The 25,440-nt window shown below is 34.8% G+C and overlaps 1 protein-coding gene across 3 annotated transcripts; it reads left to right on the forward strand.

Moving 5' to 3' along the window:
• Positions 1–2,079: 2,079 nt before the first annotated feature.
• On the forward strand, positions 2,080–23,728 carry LOC108911767 (transcriptional repressor CTCF). 3 transcript variants are annotated; one of them, XM_018716785.1, is made up of 10 exons: positions 2,080–2,169; positions 2,735–2,916; positions 6,229–6,422; positions 6,503–6,677; positions 6,756–7,076; positions 12,033–12,320; positions 12,361–12,527; positions 17,974–18,541; positions 23,205–23,341; positions 23,407–23,728. In XM_018716785.1, the coding sequence occupies exons 2-10, from the start codon at positions 2,787–2,789 to the stop codon at positions 23,479–23,481; spliced, it is 2,055 nt and encodes a 684-aa protein (XP_018572301.1). In that variant the 5' UTR covers positions 2,080–2,169; positions 2,735–2,786; the 3' UTR covers positions 23,482–23,728. The 3 variants fall into 3 exon arrangements, with proteins under 3 accessions (XP_018572301.1, XP_018572303.1, XP_018572302.1); XM_018716787.1 differs by having other exon boundaries at positions 12,373–12,527; XM_018716786.1 differs by lacking the exon at positions 2,080–2,169 and adding an exon at positions 2,222–2,242.
• The last annotated feature ends 1,712 nt before the right edge of the window (positions 23,729–25,440 follow it).

The raw sequence follows: 25,440 nt of genomic DNA on the forward strand, positions 1-25,440 counted from the left end.
CACACACACACCCCCCATACCCTCCTTAACCCTCCCCTCCCGCGCTAGCCTAAGGGCCACCTTAGCAAAGCGCATCCCAGGCTGCATAGCCGCACTACCCTACCCAACCATACCACACATAAACATGACACTACCCCCGGGGTTTACACAGACGAGCCGGCGAAGCAAGAAGAGCGCCAGAAGAAAGGGCCCTAGCCGGCGGGGCCCAGCCAGGACAAAAGGAGGTCCCACAAAGCGCCTACACCGGCCGCATTTGCGGTCGGGGTAGACGACGGATGGGGCCCACCTACGAAGGCTGTCCAGGCCTACACGAGATGAGGCAGGATAAAGAGGGATAATCCCCCTCGATCCCAAATCATTGAGGCCAATTTCTAGCCATAGAATAATGGCGGCGAGTTGAGTAAAGTGACTTGACATTACATCAAGGTTAAAATTTGTAAGAGCTTACGGCGACTAGACAAGTGGCAATGAGAGAGAGAGAGAGAGAAAGAGCTAGTTTGGGTACTGTCTTTCTCGCTCGCAAAGACACGAGATTGGCTAACGCAACTCCTTCCACAACGATTAGAGAGAGAGAGAGAGTGAGTACCCAAAGTATCGCCCTTTCTACAGCGGCTACACTTTTTAATATGGTGCGTTCTAAGAAATTTTTTCGATTTTTTTTTTGTGGAATTGTGTAATTATTCTGTTCCACAGACTTCTATTATACAATTAAATTATTATATTTAGAAATCTGTGTTCGATTCCAAAAATATGGCATCGAACCTCTGAGAGAGATGAAAGGCGCCGACATTGAGTTATTATTCTGATGAACAGGTAGGTATCTCCTCTGTGATAGGTATTCAGTATTTAATCATTTAATAAATACGTAATGACTTAAATTTATTCTCTTTTAATAATAAAAATCAATGACCCTTATTGTTAAAATTCATATTTACCCTTAAATAATTGGCTTTCATATCAGTAACTCCACTCGGTGATTATTTCCTTATAAAATTGGAGGGAATGTAATTTCTGAAATCTGGTACAATCATTTAAAATCTGGTACATTTTTGTGCCGCAGTTGGTACACAAAATTTAAATCGTCTGGCAACACTGGGTATTCTGTCAAAGAAGCATACAGATACGCAGATGAGTTGAGTTAAAATTGTTAAAACACGTGAAATGTTCAATTGTCAGATCAATAATCAATAAATCAAATAACAGAAGATGAGGTTATGTTTTTGTTAACCATTTAATTATTAAAAAAGTTTTTAGTAACAACATAAAAAGTGTTTCCTCAGAAATCTCCTCATAGTTTGTAGTGACTACTACTTCAATAATCTAATATCTTTATTATGTTCAATCAACTTCACATATAATTTATAATGCGCATGTTTACAAAAACTATTGGGTGAAAGGAAATAGAGCAAATTCTATTTTTCATTAAAAATTGTTCATGATCTGGTTTTATAGGTATAGGTTCAATTTTACATTCAAAATTTATATCCCGCCTTTTTGAGTCATGTAATACAGATATACCTATGTAGAAAGGTTGGATTAGGATTAAGAAATGAACTTCAATCAACCAACTTTTCGGTCTGCTTATTCAGTTCTAAAAAGAATAGTATGATTATATAATTTGAGAGCAATATTTTATTGTTCTGCTATTCTAAATTATAAAATTTTGTTTGTCAGAAATAAGTATGAGAAAATATTTTCAGAACGAGACAAAATATTGGATACTAGTTACATGCGTTGAATATATTACAAATTATACTAATATACATGCAATTTCCGCATATTAAAATTTTTTGAGCAACAATAAATACCAATTAAAACTACGGATATTTAATAAAACTTAACATTAATCATCGTTTTTGTTAAAACTAATATTTTATTGGAATTTATCAACTTTATATATGTTGCAAATGCATGTGCCTAACTTTTTTGAAAATCAATCATTGGTTTATAGTGATATCACCAAGTTCAAATTTAAATTTCGTATCACTGACACGAGCTCCTATTGGTGCGCAAAAATTACATTTTAATGAGGACCTCATCAAATGGACGCATGCGCAGTAAGCCTCCATTACGACCTAGGTGCCTCGCTGGCCTCGCCATCTCTGATTATTTCTACAAAGACGCTGCCATTACGATACGCCCTCACAGGACAATTTTGGAGTTACAAAGGTAAGTTTTATTTTATAAAATATTTTTCACTATAGTATTTATCGTTTTACTAATATGTTTAAAATAAAGCCAGGTAAGTTCTTTATCATAAAACGACACCTAATGGTACACAAGAGGTAACGTTCCTAATAAAAATTGATATTTCTATAACAAAACGACACTTTACCCGTTATCCATATCATTGATGACAGCGCCAGCGGTGCTAATTTCTCGAAATTTTTGTTGAAATGCCCCCTACATCTAACTAAGATAAGTATGAATACATACGAATTTTCCTGATATATAATTTAGTTTAATTTTCATTAATAGACGAATTAGGAAAATAGGCCTCCTGCCCTATTTTTAACGCAGCTGCAGATAACTCGTAAAATGGCGTCAGCCCTATCCTTCTTGTGTAACCTACGTAAATGTGCGATTTTGCTCCCAATAGTTTTGGAGGGAGAAATTCAAAGTGTTTATTTTTTCTTCTGTTTAGTTTGTACATTTCATATTACAAGGAAAATTTTCCTCTATAACCTTTGATTTGCTTTTGTGTAAAACGTAAATAATAAAAATATTATTTTAGGTTTAAACAACACTATTCGTGAGAATTTTACCCAAAATAAGAAGAGTGCAGAATGGCTGCACCATTTACAGAAAATACTATTAAACTTGAAGATTCCGGTGAAAATGTTACAGAAATACAATCTTATTTGGCAGGTTTTCAAAAGGAAATAGGAAGTGATTCAGCAATTCAGCAAGTATCAGGTACATAATTTATTTTTATGAAATTTTTAATTTAGTTTCTCTTAACTCCAAAGTTTAATCGGTTTAATCTATATGAAGTAAATTACTAGAAAAATATTTGTATTTAATTTTTTTAATATATACAGATTCCAAAAATATTTAGTGGCGTGTAAAATAAATATTATTTTCTATATACATATATGTGTATACACATAGTAACAAAAAATTAAACACATGTTCCTTATGAGTATTGAAAAAGTAATTTTTTAGAGAATAAGTAACAGTTATAAACCTGTGATTACTATAATAATTATGGCAAAATTAAAATTAAATAAATTATTAATGGGTAGGTACTTTGTAAACAACATAAAATCCTCCGCAGTTTAAATTTTAAGATGAATCTTTATGGAAATAGACAAAAACACATCAAGTCATTAGGACAGTAAATTAGAAACAAATGTAGTTCCAAAATTAAATATATTTTACATGATTTGTGTTGACAGTTTACTTTTTAAAAGCGAATTCAGCTTGTTTCTTGTTAAGGAATACGTTAAAAAATGATATCTGGTATGTAACCCCTTTACATAATATATAAAAATATGGAATAACTGTGCTCTTTGAAAGCTCAATATAATCCACAATTCCTTTTTTAAATCCAAAATGTCTAAAACTGACTTCCTTTTTCGCCAGTACTGCAAAATTGCTAATAATATTTTCAGGTTTCATGTCGACAACTGCCTTTCCACGGAAAAAGTAAACCATTAATCCATCTTCTACATAAAGTGATGGACCCAATTGTAGTGCTGGCCACATATACCCCTTTTTCTTTCTCGCGAATACGATCTGAAATGGTTCATAACTAATTTTATTGTTGGCAATTGTAAATACAAATTAATCCGATTGTAATTTGCAAATAATTTGCTATACCGTTAAAATGATTTTATTTTTACTTACAACTGAGGTGTCTCTTCTTCGCTAGTGTCTGTTTCTGAACTTGTAGAAAATACATCTAATGATATTGATGAAAATGATTCGTCACTCATTTTTAAATTTTGACATTTTATTTCTGTAGCTGAATGTCAGTTTGCTTTAAATTAATATGTTTCATTTAAATCATTACTTTATAAAAACTGACACATTCTATTTTTAGTTTTATAAAAAAATATTGTAATTTTGAAGATTTTTTTTCAAAACTCTTGAGTATACATTTTATTTGAAGTTTTATTTTAATAAGGTGTAGAGTTTTTGTTCGATAAAGTATTTGATATAAAAAAATTGTGTTTAGCTAGAAAAATCAAAAAATTTTGATTAGAGTTTAGTAATGAATTACTGTTTAATTGGGTCAAAATTATATTCAACACATATTTACCCATGTATTCTAAAAAATGCAAATTATAAGCTTTAATTCAGGTAGAAATTCAATCATTCCTGTTTAAAACAGGACAATTAAATAACTAATTAAAATTTTCACTCAGGTAATTTAAGCATTTCAGGGAATAATAAATAATACTTAGAACCTTTAAAATCTACAGGGTGATAATTAAAATTCTGGGAATGATATTATATTTTCATTAAAGCCTACTTATCATTATTATTTTTTTATTGTTGAATTTGACAAAAATTGGTTAACAATTCCTGTAAATTTAAAAAGTCCGTGAAAAATTTTCATTGCCAATTGTAACATTAAATTAGTGTTTTATTATTTCTGTTTCTAAATGGAGTTAGCCGAGGAGTTAGCAATCTATGGAATCAAATAAATTAAATAAATAAAATGTTCACTAATTTGCTCGTTTTAAATATTAAGAGTTCTTCTTGAAAGGTATACTTAAATCAAAAGTGTATAAAATATGTTCAACCACAGAGAAAGACAGGAGGAGAATAATTGAAGCTCATAAGGAAATTATTTCCTAATTTATTGTTACAAAAAAAAAAAAAAATTAATGCTTAGAAATTTTTTATTTATTAGTTCATGTATTAAAATTAAAAATTATTTTTAATTTCAAACTTATTAATAAAAACTGCAAATTAGTGAATGTTTTATTTAATTATTTAAGTTATTTGATTGCTGTTTACATTTAGGAAGCAATTTTTCACAAAATTTGGGATAAACTCAATTGAAGGGGTGTAAAATCCAGTGGCAAAGATCAAATTTTAAATAAAAAAATTACTATTGCCACAAATTTTGTCAAATTTGATAACAAATAAAATTAGTCCAGCCGACATCCATGCTTTTGACACAGTTAATATGTTTGGGACGAATTAGGACCTATCTACGCATACAGTTATATTATATGAATTCATTACTTTCTATCATGATGTCGAAGAGAAAAGTGTTTAATAAAGAAGAAAAATCACATACAATATAGAGATTAAAAATCGTAGAAACTAATTAATATAAGCAAGCAAAAGAATGTGGCGTGTCACACTACGATTTCAACAATTTGGAAGGATAGAAATAAAGTAAAGTCTCTATTCGTAAACAATTCATTGAAAATGAGGCACGCGAGATCTTTTGAACACAAAGCAATACATGTACATACTTAAAGACTTGTATTGTAAATTTCTCATTTTTTCTATAAAAATTTTAAATAAGATATATGTAATTGCTTATTACGTCTATCGGTTATAACAACCGTAAACAAACGGACCCTTGGTAACCGGTTTTCACTGTATATAACGAAAATTTTCTTATATTTCATTTGAATGACGTCCACTGAAAATATAACATCATTTTCAGAATTTAATTATTATTTTCTGTTGTCTTCAAAGACAACACATTCCCCAAAATATACTGATTACACTGTCTTCTAAAACTCGTAGTCCTCAGAATCCTGCTTCCTCCATAGCATTCTAGTGCAAATATGACTGAGGTTCAATATTCAAGTCCAATATTTATATATCAGGTGTTCTCAAAGATGAGTTATTTATTTTAACAGTTGGTAGAAAGCGTAAAAAAGTCGATTTACCAAAAATTGTTTATATAAAAGTTGCCAAATAAAGCAATTATTAACAATTATTTAGAAAAAAGTTGAAATTTAAAAACTATAATACAAACCTGATTTGTTTTAATTTTTGACTACTGCGTTGTAAAAACGTAAATGGTAAACAAATAGTAACAATTTCGAACAATTTTTGTAAAACAATTTTGAACAATTTTTGTAGCACAGGTTTTTTATAACTCTCTTCTTCTGCAACTTTGATATAAACGACTTTTGGTAGATCGACTTTTTTTGCGAGTTTGCCAGCTGTTAAAATAAATTACTGAACACTGAGAACACTCTGTATATGTAGAATCATTTGATTAAAACAAATTCTATTTTTCGCTTTATCTAGGGGATGATGATGGAGAAGCTGAAGAAGGAACATATTTTGTGGATCAAGCTGGTCACTATTATTTTCAGGCGAAAGGGGAAACGCAGCCAGTCATGACGGTTATGTCGGGCATTGGCGAATCATCCGGAGGAGACGGAGAAGAGTTTATAATTAATCACGACAATGATGCCGAAGAAGGTGAAGATAGCGAGGAGGTAATATGACAAGTGTGATTTATTATAACGTCCCATAAATATTTTATAGAAGAGCGGCGTTTAATGAGTCAATTTTACAGCCGATGCAGATCCAGGGAGAGAACAATCAGATACTTATAAATTCTGGAAACGCGTATCAGCGGGTCACCGTTGTCCCGGCTGATACAAATTCTGGTGAACTGAGTTACGTGCTTATTGTTCAAGATCCTGATTTAAAGGATGGCGAACAAACAGACGGAGAACAGGACATGGCAGGTAATAATTTTTTTAAAAATTCAGCTGTGGACGTGTAAATTTCAAAAATATTTTATTTTATGTGAATTTTTCTTTTAGTTTACGATTTTGATGAAGCTGAAGAAGGGGGTATGGTGGACTCAGACGCGGAAGACGATAAGTCTAAAATAGTTAAAATTCTACCTCGTAAATCTCAAGTGGTGACCCAGGCGCATATGTGTAATTATTGCAACTATACCAGTCCCAAGAGGTACCTCCTTTCGAGACATATGAAGTCCCATTCAGAGGAACGACCCCATAAGTGTAGCGTGTGCGAGAGAGGTTTTAAAACGCTGGCGTCCCTTCAGAACCACGTGAATACCCACACGGGGACCAAGCCGCACGCGTGCAAGTATTGTGAAGCCGCTTTTACGACATCAGGTGAGTTAAAATATTTTAGTCGTAATTCTTCCAATTCTCATTGATTTTTTTTTGTCATTCCAATTGTAATGCATTTTTATTTATGATAGTCCCCAGTACTTCGCTCTTGCGAGTGCCTTATAACGAGTCCGACAAACTTTTCCTCTTTGAAAATTTTCGCCGTCGCCGCGTTTTTGAATGAGCGATTCCAGGAATTGTTCTGACGCTGTGCTTCAATGCGATACGTGCAATTTTCGTTTTTATCGGAATGGCCAGTTTTTATCACAAAACAATTTAAAAAATATTTGTCCGAACAAAAATCATGCCGTGTTCCCATTTGTCCACCATCCCTAAAATGTCTAAATGGCGTCATTAAGTGTCCTTATACATTCAAGTTTCATTTAGCGTAAATCGCTTAAGTAATTTGTGAAACAAACTGTGGTCCGACAAAAATCATGCAGCGTACGAGTAGTCCGATTCACAGTGGGAAATATTGGAAAAAATTCGAGCCACGCGTCAAAACTAATCAAATAGTACTCATTTTTTTTTATTCTTTCCGAAATTACCTGTACCATAAAGTTCCGATGAGGTAATTGGAATATATGTCTAGAATTTTTTCAAAATGGCCGAGTAATCTCTAGCCTCAAACTCGATCATACGAAGTTTGTCATATTCGGTATGGAAAACTGAATAAAAAAGGAAAATTATGTACTAAAGACTGCCAAACAAAAAAAATCATAAACATTAAACATATTCCTAAATCATGATCCAGCGTTGCCAGACGTCCCGATTTTTAAATCAAATGTCCCGTGCGGGACAGGCTCAGTCCCGCTTTTCCTGCTCTTGTTTTGTTTTTAATTTTCTCCAGGTATGTTATTAAGTAGATATTTTCTGATTACGTCTTTTTTTTTTAGACATTGATTTCTTTGAAAACAATTTGTTTCCCAGATATCCTGAGACTTTTTTTTTTAGGCATCAATTATACAAACGCGTCATGACTCCGGGTCTGTCATGAAATAGATCTGGTAACCCTTAGGATGTCCCGTTTTTGGACGAAAGAATCTCGCTTTTTTATTCAAAAAGTTTCAAAATCCCACTTTGTTGGAAAAAAAATCTGGCAACGTTGATCTAGACCCAAAACATAACCCTCAAATTTATAAATCTTAACCTAAAACGAACATACTCAATTTTTTTTAAACCTGTGAGTATAAATCCATAAAAATGGTACAGTGTGCAACCAATATTTTTGCGTAACTTTAATTAAAATTCATAGGAAGTTGTCCAGGAAACGTGATAACCTAACCTCAAATCCAAAATAATTAAGTTAAAAATCCACAGAAACAATATATTTTCTTCAACAAAGAATATGATTCTTCATATGATTGCTTCAAAAAGACATTCTGCATACGTAAAATTTAAATTCATAAAACGTAACCTTAAAGGACTAGAACCTAACCTCAAATATTTAAAATTTAAGCAAAAAATAATAAAAAGCAAACAAACCAATCCATTTTACGAAAAAAAAGAACCAAAATTTTGCAACTGCATGACACAAACCTAAGAACCTTGTAGCCTAACCTCTAATTTGCAAAGCCTAATATAAATGGATTGGTTTGTTTGCTTTTTTTATTTTTAGCTTAAATTTTAAACATTTGCGGTTAGGTTCTAGTTCTTTAGGGTTACGTTTTATGGATTTAAATTTTAGGTATGCACAGGAAAACATATATTGCCCAATGTCTTTTTGAAGCAATCATATCCTTTGTTGAAGAAAATATATTGTTTCTGTGGATTTTTAACTGAATTATTTTGTATTTGAGGTTAGGTTTTCAGGTTTCCTGGTCAGCTTCTTATGAATTTGAGTTAAAGTTATGCAAAAATATTGGTTGCACACTCAAAAGTACCATTTTTATGGATTTATACTATACTTGCAGGTTTAGAAAAAATTGAATATGTTCGTTTTAGGTTAATATTTACAAATTTGAGGTTATGTTTAGGGTCTAGATCCATGATTTAGGAATATGTTTAATGCTTATGACTTTTTTTTTTATTGGCAGCCTTTCGTACATAATTTTCCTTTTTTTTTAATTTTTTAGCTACCGAATATGTCAAAATTCGTACGATCGAGTTTGAGGCTAGAGATTACTCGGTTATTTTGAAAAAATTCTAGGCATATATTCCAATTACCTCATCGGAATTTTATAGTACAGGTAATTTCGGAAAGAATAAAAAAAATCAGTAGTAATAATAATATTTCCCACTGTGCATCGGACTACTCATACGCTGCATGATTTTTGTCGGACAAATATATTTTGAATTGTTTTGTCATAGAAACTGACCATTCCAATATAAAAGAAAATTGCATGTATTGCATCGTAGTATAGCGTCAGAACGATAATTCCCGGAATCGCTCGTTGGAAAACGTGGCAACACTGAAAATTTTGGAAGCGGAAAAGTTTGTCGAACTCGTTATAAAGAAAGCACTCGCAAAGTTTTTTGGCACTTGCATGTATCACTAAAACGCAAGATCGATGTACTGGAGACTATAAGATGTTGCCACTAGATGTTATTTCGTCAAAAAATAATTTTGCAAGATTGCATTTCAATTTTATGGCGTCTGTATGTAACACCTGCATCGTATGCTCATTTGTCGACTATCACTAAATTAGTATTGTGAAAAAATTGTGTTTTTTTAATCAACCAAAATCATAAATAAGTAGGCAATTACCACTCTGCTGGAAAAGTTTCTGCAAACTATAAATAAAAACACGTAAATTTTCAAAAATCGCTTTATTGTTTTTCAAAGTATTTGCCTTTGAGATTAATACACTGTTACATACGCTCGAACCAATCGGTGAAGCATGCTTTCCACTCTGCGACTGTAACCTCTGAAACTAGTGTTCGGAACGCGTCAACAGCTGATTCAGGTGACATAAATCGCTCACCACGCATCTTCCGTTTGATATGCGGGAATAAGAAGTCATTTGGTGCCAAATCTGGTAAATAAGGACAATGCATCATGACTTCGACATTTTGACTGGACAAAAACTCAACGGTTCGTTGTGCTGTTTGGAAGCTGGCGTTGTCATGATGAAGAATAATGCGCCGATTTCGGTTTGTTCTACGCACTTCATTGATGACTTCTGGCAAACAAATTGTTGTATACCAATAATCCGCAGTTACAGTCCTTCGGTCCTCTAAAACCACAGATGCCACATGTCCGGTATAATCAAAGAAGCAGGCAATCATTTTCTTTTTATTGGTTTCAACTCATTTTGAAACACCCAAACAGTGGATTGTTGTTTGCTTTTGGGCTCGTACGAATAAACCCAAGTTTCATCCCCAGTAACGATATTATAGATCAGATTTGACCGGCCTCGGTTGAATTTCTTGAGCATTGCTTCGCACCATTTAACACGAGTCTTTCTGAGCGTCCATCAAATTTTGTGGGATCCAACGACTGCACAGTTTTCGTATGTTCAAATGATCATGCAAAATCGTGTATATTGCTTTCATGTCAATGCCCAGGGATGTTTGAATCTCGCGGTATGTCACATGCCGATCCCTCCCAATCATTCCACACAACGCATCAACAATAGACGTGGATGGACAACCTTCACGAAATTCGTCACTAAGATAGGTGCGTCCACGATGGAATTCGCCAAACCAATTATTCACTGTCCTATTTGATGGTGCTTCATCCCCAAAAGCCAAATGCAGTCGATCGATGCATTGTTTCAGAGTAAGATTACATCTCTAATCGTAATAAATCATTGCCCGAAAAACGTGAAAGTTCCATTTCCACACTGAGCAGTTTCTTTTAAAACACCGTGCACAAAAAACTACTTTGCTGGGTACAAACTGTCAACTGATTTATAGGTTAAAAACGTCAAATTTTTCAAATATCACACTGACAGAACGTTGGCGCCACTGGACGTGGTGGATTGCAGAAACTTTTGCAGCAGCCTACTTAATACATTTTTGGGAATGGGGATTATTGACCATTTTTGTCAAAAAAGCAACATTAACAGAACATACAGGGTGTCCCGAAATTCATGCAACAAATTTGGTGATAGATTCTTAAGACAAATTTAGGGGACCTGTATTTTTTCTTTGTGCCAACTGGCCCCCTTTTTCGGAGTTACAGCTCCCTGAAATCTGCCTCTAAGAAGTCTTTTTTATGTCTCAAAACCATGTTATACGAGAATCACTAAATTTGATACACAGGGCTTTTATGACGTGTAATCTCACAATGGTACGCTTTTTGGCGAGAAACCCCCTTAAGACACTTTTTTGTGGGCTCCCTTGTCTTTGGAACCAGAAAGCTTTGGTCACAAAGATTTTTTTAAAAATTATTAGAAAGCCGTCATATTTAGAAACTTTTTTGTCTCTTGATATTTGTTTCGTAAAACTCAATGTTTTTGAGGAAAATGGCGAATCACGATATGCATTCGATCACATTTTGAAATTTTTTTCAAAAACATTGCGTTTTACGAAAAAAGTATAAAAGACAAAAAGTTTCTAAATTTAATGGCTTCCTAGTGGACAGATAATTTTTAAGAAATTTAAATATGCGACTAAATTTTTTTGGCTCCAAGTCCACGAAAAATTGTCTTAAAAAACGTAGCACCATCAGATTCCACGCCATAAAACCCCTGTGTACCAAATTTAGTGGTTCTCGTACAACACTGTTCTGAGATATAAAAAAAGATTATTCTTAAGGGCGGACTTCAGGGGGCTGTAACTCCAAAAGAGGGGGCCACTTGGGAAAAAAGAAAAAATACGGGTCCCCTAAATTTGTCTAACGAATTTGTGACCAAATTTTGTTGCATGAATTTCGGGACACCCTGTATAGCGAAACGAGCCCAAGAACGTTCTTCTTTGCTCTGAAAACGTGAATTTTGATGAATATTTCCTAGCCACGAGGACAAGAATATTTCTCAAAATTGCGGAGACCTTTTTCTAAAATTCTCCCTTTAGGTGAACTGGTCCGGCACGTGAGGTACCGCCACACGCACGAGAAACCCCACAAGTGCACGGAGTGCGATTACGCAAGCGTAGAGTTATCGAAACTGAAGAGACACATCCGCTGCCACACAGGGGAACGCCCTTACCAGTGCCCCCACTGCACGTACGCCAGTCCCGACACGTTCAAATTGAAGCGCCACTTGAGAATCCATACCGGAGAAAAGCCGTATCAGTGCGATATCTGCCAAACTAGATTTACACAGTCCAATAGCCTGAAGGCGCATAAGCTGACACACAATAGTAAGTCGCTAAGTATAAGGCGATTGCATGGTTTAAGTAGTTGATATTTTAGTTGGAGACAAGCCCGTGTTCCAGTGCGAACTTTGCCCGACGACGTGCGGTCGTAAAACTGACCTGAGGATACACGTTCAGAAATTGCACACTTCGGACAAGCCACTCAAGTGCAAAAGGTGCGGGAAATCGTTTCCGGATAGATATAGTTACAAAGTGAGTACTGTGGCTTAAATGATTTCGTAAAACAATGTTTTTCTGTGTCCAATGTCCATATTTAATTTTAATTTTTACTTTACTTCAAAGGTATTCGATCTAGTTCAAATGAATTTTAAAGGTTTTCCCAAGATACTTTTTTCGATTGAGCATATCTACCACAATAAAAAAAAAAAGAATAAATATTTGCATAAAGTTCAATTTTTGAATAAAAAATTACTTTTCCGTAACACCCTCGTTGTCGTATTGCATTGTTACGGGGTTCGCCTCACTTTGGACGTCATTTCCTCGCATTGTGTTACATTCTTGTTTTTGTTGCGTTATCTGAATATTTTTTTAATCCAAAACTATGTGTCTTAAATAATTTTGTTGTCGCGGTTCGATAGCCCCGAAACCAAACTTATGTTTCAATCCTGACAAGAACGCAGGACCCTTCGGAAGTCCAGGTGGCGTAGCAACTACAAAGTCGCCTGTCTATGCTCGCAGGGACCACACCTCGGCCGATCAATGTTAACAATGCCCAGATTCGTTTCCAGCCGGTTTGCTAATTTACGCGATCTCACTTCTCGTTATCTCCTCTGTATTAAGAGGGCTTTATAGCAAATAGGCAACCACAGTTTGTCTAAATATGAATCAATGCACAAATAACAGACTTTCCTCCATTCTATTGCAGATTTTCTATAAAATGGAGTTAGTTTGAAACTCAAATTACTTTTCGTTGTAAAGAAACTTGTAATTTGCCGCTTTTGGCATCGTAAATTACAAATATTTTCACAACAAAAAGTTATTTGAGTTTCAAACTTAGTCCATTTTATAGAAAATCTGCGTTAAAATGGGGGAAAGTCTGTTATTTGCGCATTAATTCATATTTAGACAAACTTTAAAAAAAAAAAAAAATAAGATTTTGGGACTGCTAACCAACTTTTAGCAACCAATTTGTTGGATGTGCCCAACAACCGATCGCCTGGTGTTCCTTGATACCGAAATAAAATAAATAAAGGCAAAATCTTCGATACGACGAGCGAACAACACTCACTGATACTAAAATAAAATAAAACCGAAAATGTTCTGTTACGATGCGCAATACTTCCTTGTCGAGGTTTCGAAATTAACTGACTAAACTGAAATTAAATAAAGTTAAAAATCTTTGTTACAATGCGCAATTGCCTGTTGAAGAGTCGGACGGAACTAACTCGAATATAAAATAAAACTAAAAACTTCTGATCCGACAAGTGGCGTTTTACATTGAAGTTCCAGAACTAACCGATTCAAATAATGAAATTTAATGACTTTTTTAACAAATTTTGCGCACACATTGTATGGGTGTAACCTCAGAAACAATTCGACGAATTAGATCGCCTTTATAAAAAAAAGAAAGGGTTAACTTAAAAACAACTATTATGAAACTGAAAAATATTGCAATAAACATTGTTTTATAAAGTATTTAGATTAATCATGAATGAGGTCTGAGAGTAATTTGTGTTTTTGTAAATATCCAGGGTGTGGCATTAGTGTGTCGAAGTACGATATCTCCTTTATTATAGATATCAAAAAACAAAGTTATTTACAAAAATTGTAGCCAACTTAAAACTGCACGTTTTGAAATTATTTTCGTATGTACTGAGTGTTACATATTACCAGGGAGAACCAAACATATTGTTTTTTAAATGGGACACCCTATATCAGGGGTCGGCAAGTAATTTTAGGTGGGGTCCGGATACTTTTGAAAATTTTTAACGAGGTCCAGAAAAAAATTCACATTTCTTATTTTTTGTTTATAATAGGAATTTTTTAAAAACTTTTTATTAAATGGTAAATATCTCGGAAATTAATGATTTTGGCTATAGGGAATGCTTTATAAAAATAAACTAACAGTGTTTTTCAGTTTTCAAAATAAACTACGGAGTGATTCATTTAAAAAATTTAGAAAATTATGTGCTCGAGTTTTGGCTCGTCCTGTTGCAATAATAAAGAAATAGTACTTTCTTGTAAAATTGTATCGATATCAAAAAGTTATGCCTGCAAAAAATTACTGTTAAGTTGTTCTGTTCAGGGTATACAGGACAATGAAATGGGAATGATTCTCGTATACAATTGACCATAACTTTTAAAATACCCTGTATAACATAATTACACCCTATATTGGAAGCATTGGACAGATAAGCTTAATCTTAATTTGAAATAATATATAGGGTGTTCCATTTAAAAAATAGTATATTTGGTACACCCTGGTAATATGTGACACCCTGTATATACGAAAATAATTTGAAAACGTTCAGCTTTAAGTTGGCTACAATTTTTGTAAATAACTTGTTTTTTTGATATCTTCTATAATAAAGGAGATATCGTATTTCGACGCACTAATGCCGCACCCTGTATAATTTTCAACGCAAACACATGAAAAACCTAATTAATTTTTACCAAGGTTGAAATACCACAGTAACTTCGTTTACTTTTTGATTTTGATTTGTCACTGTCAATTTTATGCAATTTTACATTTATTTTGAAAACGATGATTTTCTCGAATTAAATTTTTTATATTGTCTGAAGATTTGTGACATTGTTTTTGATTTTTTTCTTTATTTTTTTGGGTATTTTGCCACCTGTGAAAAAAATTGAAAAATTAGTGAAAGCGACGAAAGGATCAGTCAAGGGTTATTTTTATGAAACTAGTTTTGCTTAACCAAAAAAATCTCACATTGAAAAAAGCAGACAAATACAAGATACAAAAAAACACATCGCTTTATATTGCACACTCTAAAAAAGTTGTTAACGTTTTAAAAATCCATCTGTGTTCGTCTTCTGAACTTGTTTTGACTTTTCGTTTTAGTTTAAATTGTCAAAAGAAACTAAAACGAAAAGTCAGGATAAGTTCAGAAGACGAAACCAGATTGTCGAAACGTTAACAACTCTTTGAAGTGGCAGAAACATACAGGGCTATCCAAAAGTCCCCCGGCAGGAAAACTTTCAAAGAATGCATTTTGGGAAAAAACGTTCCAGACAAAAGTGTAAGGATTTTTCCCTGGCTATCTGATGGTGACCTTGGATTTGACTTTGACTTTGACCGTCAAGGTCAGTTGAAGGTCAAGTCATGTTTATTTAAATGGAAACCCCTATTTTTTATTGCGGAAAATTTTACATCCAAATATGGTCTTGACCATAACTTTGATAATGACCTTCAAGGTCAAATGTTGGTCAAGTTCCAAAAGTCCCGGTACGGTGGAAAAACTTTTGAAGAATGCATTTTGGGAAAAATGTTCCAGACAGAAGTGTAAGGATTTATCCCTAGCTATCTGATGGTGACCTTGTATTTGACCTTGACTTTGACCGTCAAGGTCAGTTGAAGGTCAAGTCATGTTTATTTAAATGGAAACCCCTATTTTTTATTGCGGAAAATTTTACATCCAAATATGGTCTTGACCATAACTTTGATAATGACCTTCAAGGTCAAATGTTGGTCGAGTTCCAAAAGTCCCGGCACGGCGGAAAAACTTTCGAAGAATGCATTTTGGGAAAAATGTTCCAGACAGAAGTGTAAGGATTTTTCCCTGGCTATCAGATGGTGACCTTGGATTTGACCTTGACTTTGACCTTCAAGGTAATTTGAAGGTCAAGTTAAGTTTTTTAAATGTGAACCCCTATTTTTTATTGCGGACTTGGAAAGAGCAGGAAATTTTACGTCCAACGATGGTCTTGACCATGACTGTGACAATGACCTTCAAGGTCAAATGTGGGTCGAGTCCCAAAAGTCCTGATACGGTAGTACGCCCGACCAATTAACGCAAGGTAGCAAGGTGGCGGGGTTTTTGGGGACGCTGATCACGCATCTGAAATCGGTTTTTAAAAATTCGTAATACAAGATGATGGATTCAAGATGGCGATCAATATTTTTTAAAAATCAACCAATTTACGCCAAATTTGATATACATAGGTTTTTGGGGTTGCTGATCACGAATCTGAAATCGGTTTTTAAAAATTCGTAATACAAGATGGTGGCTCCACGATGGCAGACAATATTATTAAAAAATCAACCAATTTACGCCAAATTTGGTATACGGGGGTTTTTGGGGTCGCTGATTACGAATATGATCAGTTTTTGAAACTTCGTAATGTAAGATGGCGGACAAGATTTTTAAAATGAGTTTTGGTACCATCAAGATGGTGCACCTGCTCATTTTCGGTCGATTGAGAGAAACTGCCTAGATGTAGTATTTAATAATAATGGTTGGATAGGTCGGAGAGGAACTATTGAAAGGCCAATTAGGTCCCCTATTCTGTGTCCACTTGACTTTGAGGCTACATAAAAAATAAAGTGTACGCTCCTAAACCACAAGATTTAGAAGATCTAAAACAAAAAATAGACAATGTATGCGCTGGTATTACACCTGACATGATAAGGAGTGCAATTGAAAATTCTTATGTCCATCTAGAAATCTGCCAAAATGTTGATAGAGAACATTTTGACCATAGGTTGTAAGCCTTGTCTTAACTGGCCGAGATTGTTAGCCATTCCTTAACTAGCCGGGCTATCTCCATGCCTTAACTGACTAGGATCGCTAGCTACCCTACAGTCACTGAAATTTTTTTAAATTCTCGAAAAAATCTTTTTAAAATGACCTTCAAACACTGTTTCAAGGCCAAGAGCTTGATTATGGTCATATGTGATGACAGTTGTCTGGACATTAGATAGATACACATTTATTTAGCAAATGCTATACATACAAACGATTACATAAACTCAAGCAACAAAAATCCTTAAAATAGAAATATATAAAAGTTTACCCTGGTAGTGACCTAATGTAACTAACAATTAGCTTATTGAAATGATTAACTGGCCCATTACAATTTTTTATATATTCTGGTAGCTTATTGTATTGCATAAGACCCTGGTAAAATAAAGATTTACTAGTTCTTAATAAATTGTGTCTTTCTATATAAAAGTCATCCTTTTGGCGAGTGTTATAAACATGTCCATCTCTTACATACGTTATTCTACTGTGCAAATAGCTATGTCCAATTTTAAAATGTCCGGACATTTGCTAACACTAATTTTTTATATTTTGTATGTCTCATTTTTTCAGTGTGAGATTTTTTGGTTACGCAAAACTATTTTCATGAAAATAACACTCACAGGTGGCAATATAACCAAAAAGAAAAAAATTAGGCATTTTGTATCTGTGAAAAGTATGCAGATCTCTTAACTACTTTATTTATTACTTTAGAAAACCAAATACATAATTTCACAACACATTCAATACTAAATATACAATATTCAACTAGTGCGATGTGATTAATTAAATCAGCCTCTGGTCCGTGTACAATTTACTTTCAGACCTAAATTTTTTTTGTTTTGTAATTTTACCCACATTTTGTTTAGTTAGAACGTATTCATACTGTTACATGAAATTTAAAGGAAACCAAACCAACACGGACTTTAATTTCACAGCTCCACAATAAGTCACACGAAGGCGAGAAATGCTACAAGTGCGATCTGTGCCCTTACGCTTCCATATCGGCCCGACATTTAGAATCCCACATGTTAATCCACACGGACCAGAAACCATACCAGTGCGACAGCTGCGACCAGGCATTCCGTCAGAAACAGCTTCTCAAGCGACACCAGAACCTCTACCACAACCCCGAGTACATTCCCCCGCCCCCCAGAGAGAAAACGCACGAGTGTCCAGAGTGCTCGCGCGCCTTCAGACACAAGGGCAACCTAATCCGGCACATGGCCGCCCACGATCCCGACCCCAGCATCCAAAGGAAGCAACTGGAATTGAGACTGGGTAGACAGAAGAAGATTCAAATGATAGACGGCCAACAGGTAGAGGTGATGCCCGGAATCGGATCGGATGAGGAGGAGGAGATCGATATGATGGCAGTGGAAGGGTCCGACGGGCAGCAGTATGTCGTCCTGGAGGTTATTCAACTGGCCGACGGGGAGGAACAGGCCATGGTGGTTGGGGACAGTTCTGGCGAATTGTTAGGGGAGAATATTTTACCTGATAGTGGTAAGTCATATGTCGATTTTTTTATAATTATACAGGTTGTTATTTTGAGTGTGTGTCATATTTATGCATAGGCTACTTTGTTTGTTGTCTCAAATTCCATCATGAAAATTGAGTTGTCTTTTTTATTTATTTTTTTTTATAATTCTCAGTCACGAGCTATGGCATGTATTGTTGTCAAATTTGATATTTCCTGATTCGCTAAAATTTAACAATGAAGACACACAAACACACCGTACCATTATTAAACCCTAAAATAATTAACTTTAAAACGACAGGACACTTTACTAAATGCACATTAAATTTAATTTTAAAATTCTTACTAGAATCTCTACAATATAGTAATTAACAAAGCAAATGTACTAATACAAAGGGTTTAGGTACTATGGATTGGTTTAAAATTATGCAGTTTTAGAGGGCAAGTACTTACGTTAATCTGGGGACAGGTATCGTAGGCATGTCAAGCAGTAGAGCTACGAAAAAGTGTAAATAACTACCTAACATAATAATAAGGAATACCTGTACATATCGTGGCATAGCTACGCATTAACGTTTAAAAAAGACTACTGCTTCAATCTTTCCGGTGTATCAAATAATGGCCGTCTGTTGTCGAGGAGACCCCAGAAAAATGCAAAATTAAATATGAAGACGCAATGAAAACGTTACAAAAATGCTCCCGAACGAAGGACAATCGTCTGGGCACTTTGTGGCCAGTCGCACGCCGCTTCGCGGCTTGCGGGAAAGGAATTTTGTGAGGCAAAATACACGTTTTCAAGCCTCGCGATTTTAACGTATTTACAGCCGCATTTTGAATCCTGCATTTGATTTCGCGGAAAGTTATACAGAAAAAGTTTGAAATAGGCACCCAGTCGATAAATATGAATAGTTTTGGAAAAGTTTTTAATAAAATACCGTAGAAAATAGGTAAAATAAAAAATAAAAAAGCCGTACCCGCGCGCAATTTGAGGCGATCGTCAGATTTCATCGGATAGGCGTATCGCACACGTTCTGTCTGCGTTCCTTACGAAAAATAGGTCGCGCCCTCCGAGGGTCTCCGGGAAAACGCGAATTTAGGTAGGAAGACGCAGAAGAACCTCCACCGAAATAGGCAGCGAGGACGGCGGGGAAAGCCATCTGTCTAGCAAATTGGCGCTTTTTCGGGGCGAATATGCGACGCGGCCCGAGCTATCAAATTTTAATATATAAGAATATACAGGGTGATTCAGGTTTAATCTGAATAACTTCAGGAATCGATAGAAAACGTTAAAATAATGGTCATTCATGATATAAACTTTTTCCTAATTCGCATCGTTTCGGAGATAGAGGGCATTGAAGTAGGATTGTTTTTCCTTTTTCTTAGCATTAAAAATATTTTTGAAATAATACTTTTAACGATGATTTTTACAAACGTCAGTTTATACAAATCATTGAGTTTTGTTTTTCATGGGTTGCTATAAGGTTAAATGAAATTTGCGCGGCTGTGGCGCTACACTGTCACGGATTTCATTGAATATCTCAGAAACAAAGCCAAATATCGAAAAAAAAAACAAGAGACGAAAAAGTTTCAAAATTAATGAGAAAAGTGGTGCGCAGCTGTTTTATTGAAATTAATTAATTTTTTCAAAGTATGTACGATTATAAGAAGTATTTGTGTTCCGAATTTCACCTCAATCGGATGAGTAGTTCAAAAGTTATGAGGGAAAAGCGGAAAAAAATTCCTACTTCAACGCCCTCTATCTCCTAAACGATGCAATTTAGGAATAAAGTTTATATCATGAATGCACATTATTTTAACCTGTTTTATCGACTCTTGAAGTTATCCAGATTAAACCTGAATCACCCTGTATTGAGGGTTGTAGGTGGTTTACGCTCTCACAATGACCTTGAAAAAGGTGCATTTTGCCGCCAGAATAGCTTTTTTTGCGAGCCGCACAGCAGCGAGCGGCAGGGCCCTTGGGGTTTTTGCCTTGTGCCCACATCGTATTTTGAGAGCAATTCCTTGACGTCTTTGGGGTGAAATTTCCCCTTTCCGGGGGCTCTTCCGCCAAAAACGCAAATTTTCGCTGTGGGAGATGAAACCCGATGGGAACGCCCACTTTCGAAAATCCGAAAACTGACCGAATGTGGGTCATTCGGATCGCGGTGGGTTGTTATTTTGCAGTTACGGACTGGTTCTGATAAAACTTGGTTTGAACATTTTATAGTTTGTGTTTAAGTCTACAGAGACCCAAACTTTCAAATAACCGGTACAGGTCCCACCCATCGATAGGTCGCCGTAGTACAGTTTGTGAGTTCACGACTGTGAAGCCAATTAGGCCAACCAATAGAGATTTTTTGGCACACTTAAATATTACAGCTAATTTCATGTATTACCTTTTGAAAAATACGTAGTAAATGAAAACCTAAGTGATTTCCCCAGCAAAGTCGTGAACAATTTTTTTTTAACAATAAAAACTGCAAAAAATTAACATTTTTTTGTTTTTTTGTTTAATAATATCTCGCAAAATGATGATGGAAAAAACCTCCAAAGTAGACCTTTTTTTAAAAAATTTATAACTGCGTCAAATTTGAAGTTGGAAAAACAATCTTGCGGAAAATGACAGATAATAATATGTAGTTTAATCATGAGCAAGATGATTTCTGTCCGATACATAGTTTTTACACAATTGCATTATTAACAAATTAGGGTCTTTTTTTGTACAGATTTACCAAAAATGGTCCGATTTAAATTCTGAAAACGGCATCTGAAAGTAGATGACAAAATCTTCAATTTGTATATCTTGGATTTTCGCCTAGACGATGGGAAATATACTAAAAATGACCTTGAAAGAGTCGGGTAGCGGTAGTGGGGGAAGCAGCTTTGGAGCCAAAAAAATTTGGTCGCATATTTGAATTTCTTAAGGAAGTTACTGAATTTAGAAACTTTTTTGTCCCTTGATATTTTTTTCGTGAAATGCAATGTTTTCGAGAAAAATAGCGAATCACGATATGCATTTGACCACATTTTGCAATTTTTCTTAAAAACGTTGCGTTTTAGGAAAAAAGTTTCTATAATCAATGGCTTTCTAGCGGACTAAAGAAATTCATGTATGTGACCAAATTTTTTTGGCTCTAAAGACAAAGGGGCCCTCGAAAAATTGTCTTAAAGGGGATTCCCGGCAAAAGGTGCAGCACAATCAAATTCCACATCATAAAACGCCTGTGTATAATACCAAAGTTGATTCTCGTACAACAGGGTTCTGAGGTATAAAAAAAGATTATTCTTAGCGGCGGATTTCAAGGGGCTGCAACACCGAAAGAGGGAGCTACTTGGCAAAAAAAAGTACAGATCCCCTAAATTTGTCTTAAGAATTCATGACCAAAGGAGGTGGGCCCCTAAGGCCGGTTTTTGACTTAAATTATTTTTGGCTGAAAAAAATCTGAAAAAAATATTTTTAGCACCTACCAGCAACACTGAATCGTTTCCACCCTAAACGGACCAACCGTCTCACCCTCCTTTCCCCCTTCCTCCCCCTTAAATGCCGGGGAAACCATCGCTTATTAGAGGAATCTTTAAAGAGCTTAGAAATGCGAAAGACGTTCAATTTCTATGAATCTTACATATGAAGAGTTTTTTGGGTCACTGATCACTAATCTGGTCTCAGAATCTCGAAATTCAAGATGACGGATCCAATATGGCGGACAAAAAATTAAAATGTCTTCAAAATGCACGAATTTTTATGTTGGGGGTTTTTGTGTCTTTGGGTATCCCATTTGGCGAGTATAAAAATTGGAATGTCTTCAAGATGCACAAATTGTGTTGACGGGTTTTTTGGGTTGCTAATTACGATATATGGAATACGTCATTTTGAATTTCGTAATTCTGCCTTCAGATTTGTAATCCGAGACCTAAAAAACCCCACTACACAAAAATTCATGCATTTTAAAGACATTTTAATTTTTTTATCCGCCATATTGAATCCGACATTTTGAATTTCGTGATTTAGAGTCTAGATTTGTAATCATAGACCCAAAAAATCCCATTATAAAAAAATTCATGCATTTTGAAGACATTTCAATTTTCTTGTCCGCCATATTGGATCCGCCATTTTGAATTTCCTGATTCTGAGACCAGATTCGTGATCAGCGACCCAAAAAACTCGTCATATGTAAGATTCATAGGAATTGAATGTCTTTCACATCTCTAAGCTGTTTAAAGATTTCTCTAATAAGCGGTGGTTTCCCCGGCATTTAAGGGGGTGGAGGGGAAAGGAGCATGAGGGAGTGGGCGCGTTTAGGGCGGAGCGATTCAGTATTGCTAGTAGGTACTAAAAATATTTTTTTCAGATTTTTTCAGCCAAAAATAAATTAGACCAAAAATCGACCTTGGAGGCCTTCCTCCTTTTGTTGCATTAATTTGGCATGATGCCGTCATTTTGCTGGAAATTATGATAAATGGATTGCTGGAAGAGTCGTACCAAGGAGTGCAAAACCTCAATATATTTGTTTAAATACCAACCAAATAAGGCTGTTTAGGGTCCCCTAAATCATGTCCCTATTCTCTGTTGCTAACTTCATATCTGTCAAGGGGGTAATGAAGGTAAAAATACAGACATTCTTTAATCTAAGTTTTCCTGAAAGATTCTGTATTTTTCACCTCTAAATTTTTTATTCCATTGTTTTTCAGATCTAAACGACGAGGATGTCCTTAAGGCTCTACAGTCTGCTAGGAGAGTTGCCAAAGAAGAATTACAAGATGATGAGGAAGAAGACAAGAAAATTGCTACGACGGCGAGTGATATGCAGAATTGCTTCGGATTCGATGTAAGTTTACATCGAAAAATGTATTTATTTTAAACCCTGTGACATTTTTGTGAATTTTCTTGCAGGAAGACGAAGAGGACGACGACGACGGTGTGAGGACGGGAAAGGAAACGATTACGCTTTTAGGTGGCATTGACTGAATTACTTTTTAATAAAAAGAAACTATTTGAAACTAGTATTGTTGTAAATTTTTTACTTATTTTTTTTAAGTAAATTTTGTATAATACATCTCGTAATATTTTATGTTCAATTTTCAACGAATGTTGTTTATCTTTATAGGTGTATGTAAATTTTTGTACATAATAACGCACTTTATTATTCCATTTTTATAAATAGCACGTTTTTTTATCATTCAGGTGTAAATAGTCATACAACTTGTTTCTAGATGTATTAAATGATTTAAATAACATTATTAAATTAAGATAAATTTTTTTAAAATAAAAAATAAAATTTTGAGAGTTCGGATTTTTTTTTCAGAATAGAATATACAGGGTGATTCATAACTTAATTAAAAAAAAATTTGGGAATAGATGCGGCATGAGAGAAATCCTTACAGTTTGCGAGAACAAAATTATTGAAGTTGTAGTACTTTCAACCATTACATAGCTGGACAACTGTAATCTGTAGCGTCATTTGTAATACGCGTCAGCGACTCGGAATACTAAAATCCGATTTTACAATCGTTGCGTTGGTGTTTACAATAGTTTTTTAGTAGTTAGTGTCAAGAATACAGTTTCTTGATGGATACCTACCAGAAACCCTTATTCCCTGAAGCCCCCTGAAAATGTGTTACAACTTTACTTTTACTGGGTTTCTCTTCGGATGCGGCTCTACATAGGAGTGTATCCTCAATCATGGTCTATCAGAAATTCCTAAAGGTAATTGTGAATGAGTCGAAAAAATTAACTCGGCTATAAAATTATATCTAAAGGCTTTAGTGTAAAAAAAAAAGATGTAGGGTATAAAAAAACAATGACTGACATATCAAATAAGCAGAAACAATATCTGCATTGTAAAATCTGTACTTAACCTTGAGCTTCGCCTTTTTCTTCTTTTTGTTGTAGCTCTAATAACAGCCATACAAAAAAGTTGTACTTTTCATGCGTCATAATATCTTATCCGTCGTATTTTTGCCTCCTGATCACGAATCCGGTGTCAGAATTGAGTGATCACATCACAGGAATTTCTTAACCTCAAAAAAACGTCAAAAATGGCAAAAATTCACGAAAAAGTGCTAGGCAAGATACAAAGAATTTTATTGTCAATATTCAAATGTTCATTTATATGGCTAAGACCCCGTCGAACGTGAATCCGCGGTCAGAATTGATGGTTCTTTTTCTAACCTCAAAAAACGTCAATTAAGGTCAGATCAAGAATTTTCAAAACATAACAGATTCGAGCCAAATTTGGTATACGGGGGTTTTCGGGGTCGCTGATCACGGATCCGAGGTCAATTTTGCAAAATTCAAGATGGCGGATCCAAGATGGCCGAATGTGTTATTTTTTAATAATTTGGTCGGCCGTCTTGGATCCGCCATTTTGAATTTTACAAAATTGACCTCGGATCCGTGATCAGATACCCCGAAACCCCCCCTGTAGCAAATTTGGCGCGAATCTTATTTTTTGTAAATTCGTGATATCTTACCTTAATTGACCCGTTTTTTTGAGGTTAGAAAAGAAACCATTAAATCTGATCGTGGATTCACGTTCGGCGGGGTCTTAATATAAATGAAAAGGTATTTGAATACAGGGTATGCCATTTAACACTCCCGCTGCCAATATATCAGAAATGAAGAAATTTATTTTAGTTCCGGAAACTGGGGTTGTTAGGTCCCTCGAATAGCTTCCAATTGTAGTTAGAACTGTTAGTTCAAATCTATCTGTAAAGATGGCGTGGCGATACTAAAAAATTTTTTGATCCTTGAAACGTGGAAATGCAGTCCATCTGAAAGATCGGTTTTTGAGTAATTTTTGTAATATAAAGTTTTTCCCTTTATTTGCGCAAACTGATTAAACTGTAATTATTGGAAAACTATTATGTGTCATCTGTCATTGTTTTATTTTAAACAAATGACATGAGCCACCTATGACTACATTTT

This window comes from Anoplophora glabripennis, unplaced genomic scaffold (genome assembly GCF_000390285.2).
Source record: "Anoplophora glabripennis isolate ALB-LARVAE unplaced genomic scaffold, Agla_2.0 scaffold423, whole genome shotgun sequence".
NCBI lineage: Eukaryota > Metazoa > Arthropoda > Insecta > Coleoptera > Cerambycidae > Anoplophora > Anoplophora glabripennis.

Coding starts and splice junctions, on each gene's coding strand:
- LOC108911767 (XM_018716785.1), top strand. CDS start 2,787: ATGGCTGCACCATTTACAGAAAATACTATTAAACTTGAAGATTCCGGT. Junction 2,917..6,228: donor AGCAATTCAGCAAGTATCAG/GTACATAATTTA, acceptor CGCTTTATCTAG/GGGATGATGATGGAGAAGCT. Junction 23,342..23,406: donor AGAATTGCTTCGGATTCGAT/GTAAGTTTACAT, acceptor ATTTTCTTGCAG/GAAGACGAAGAGGACGACGA.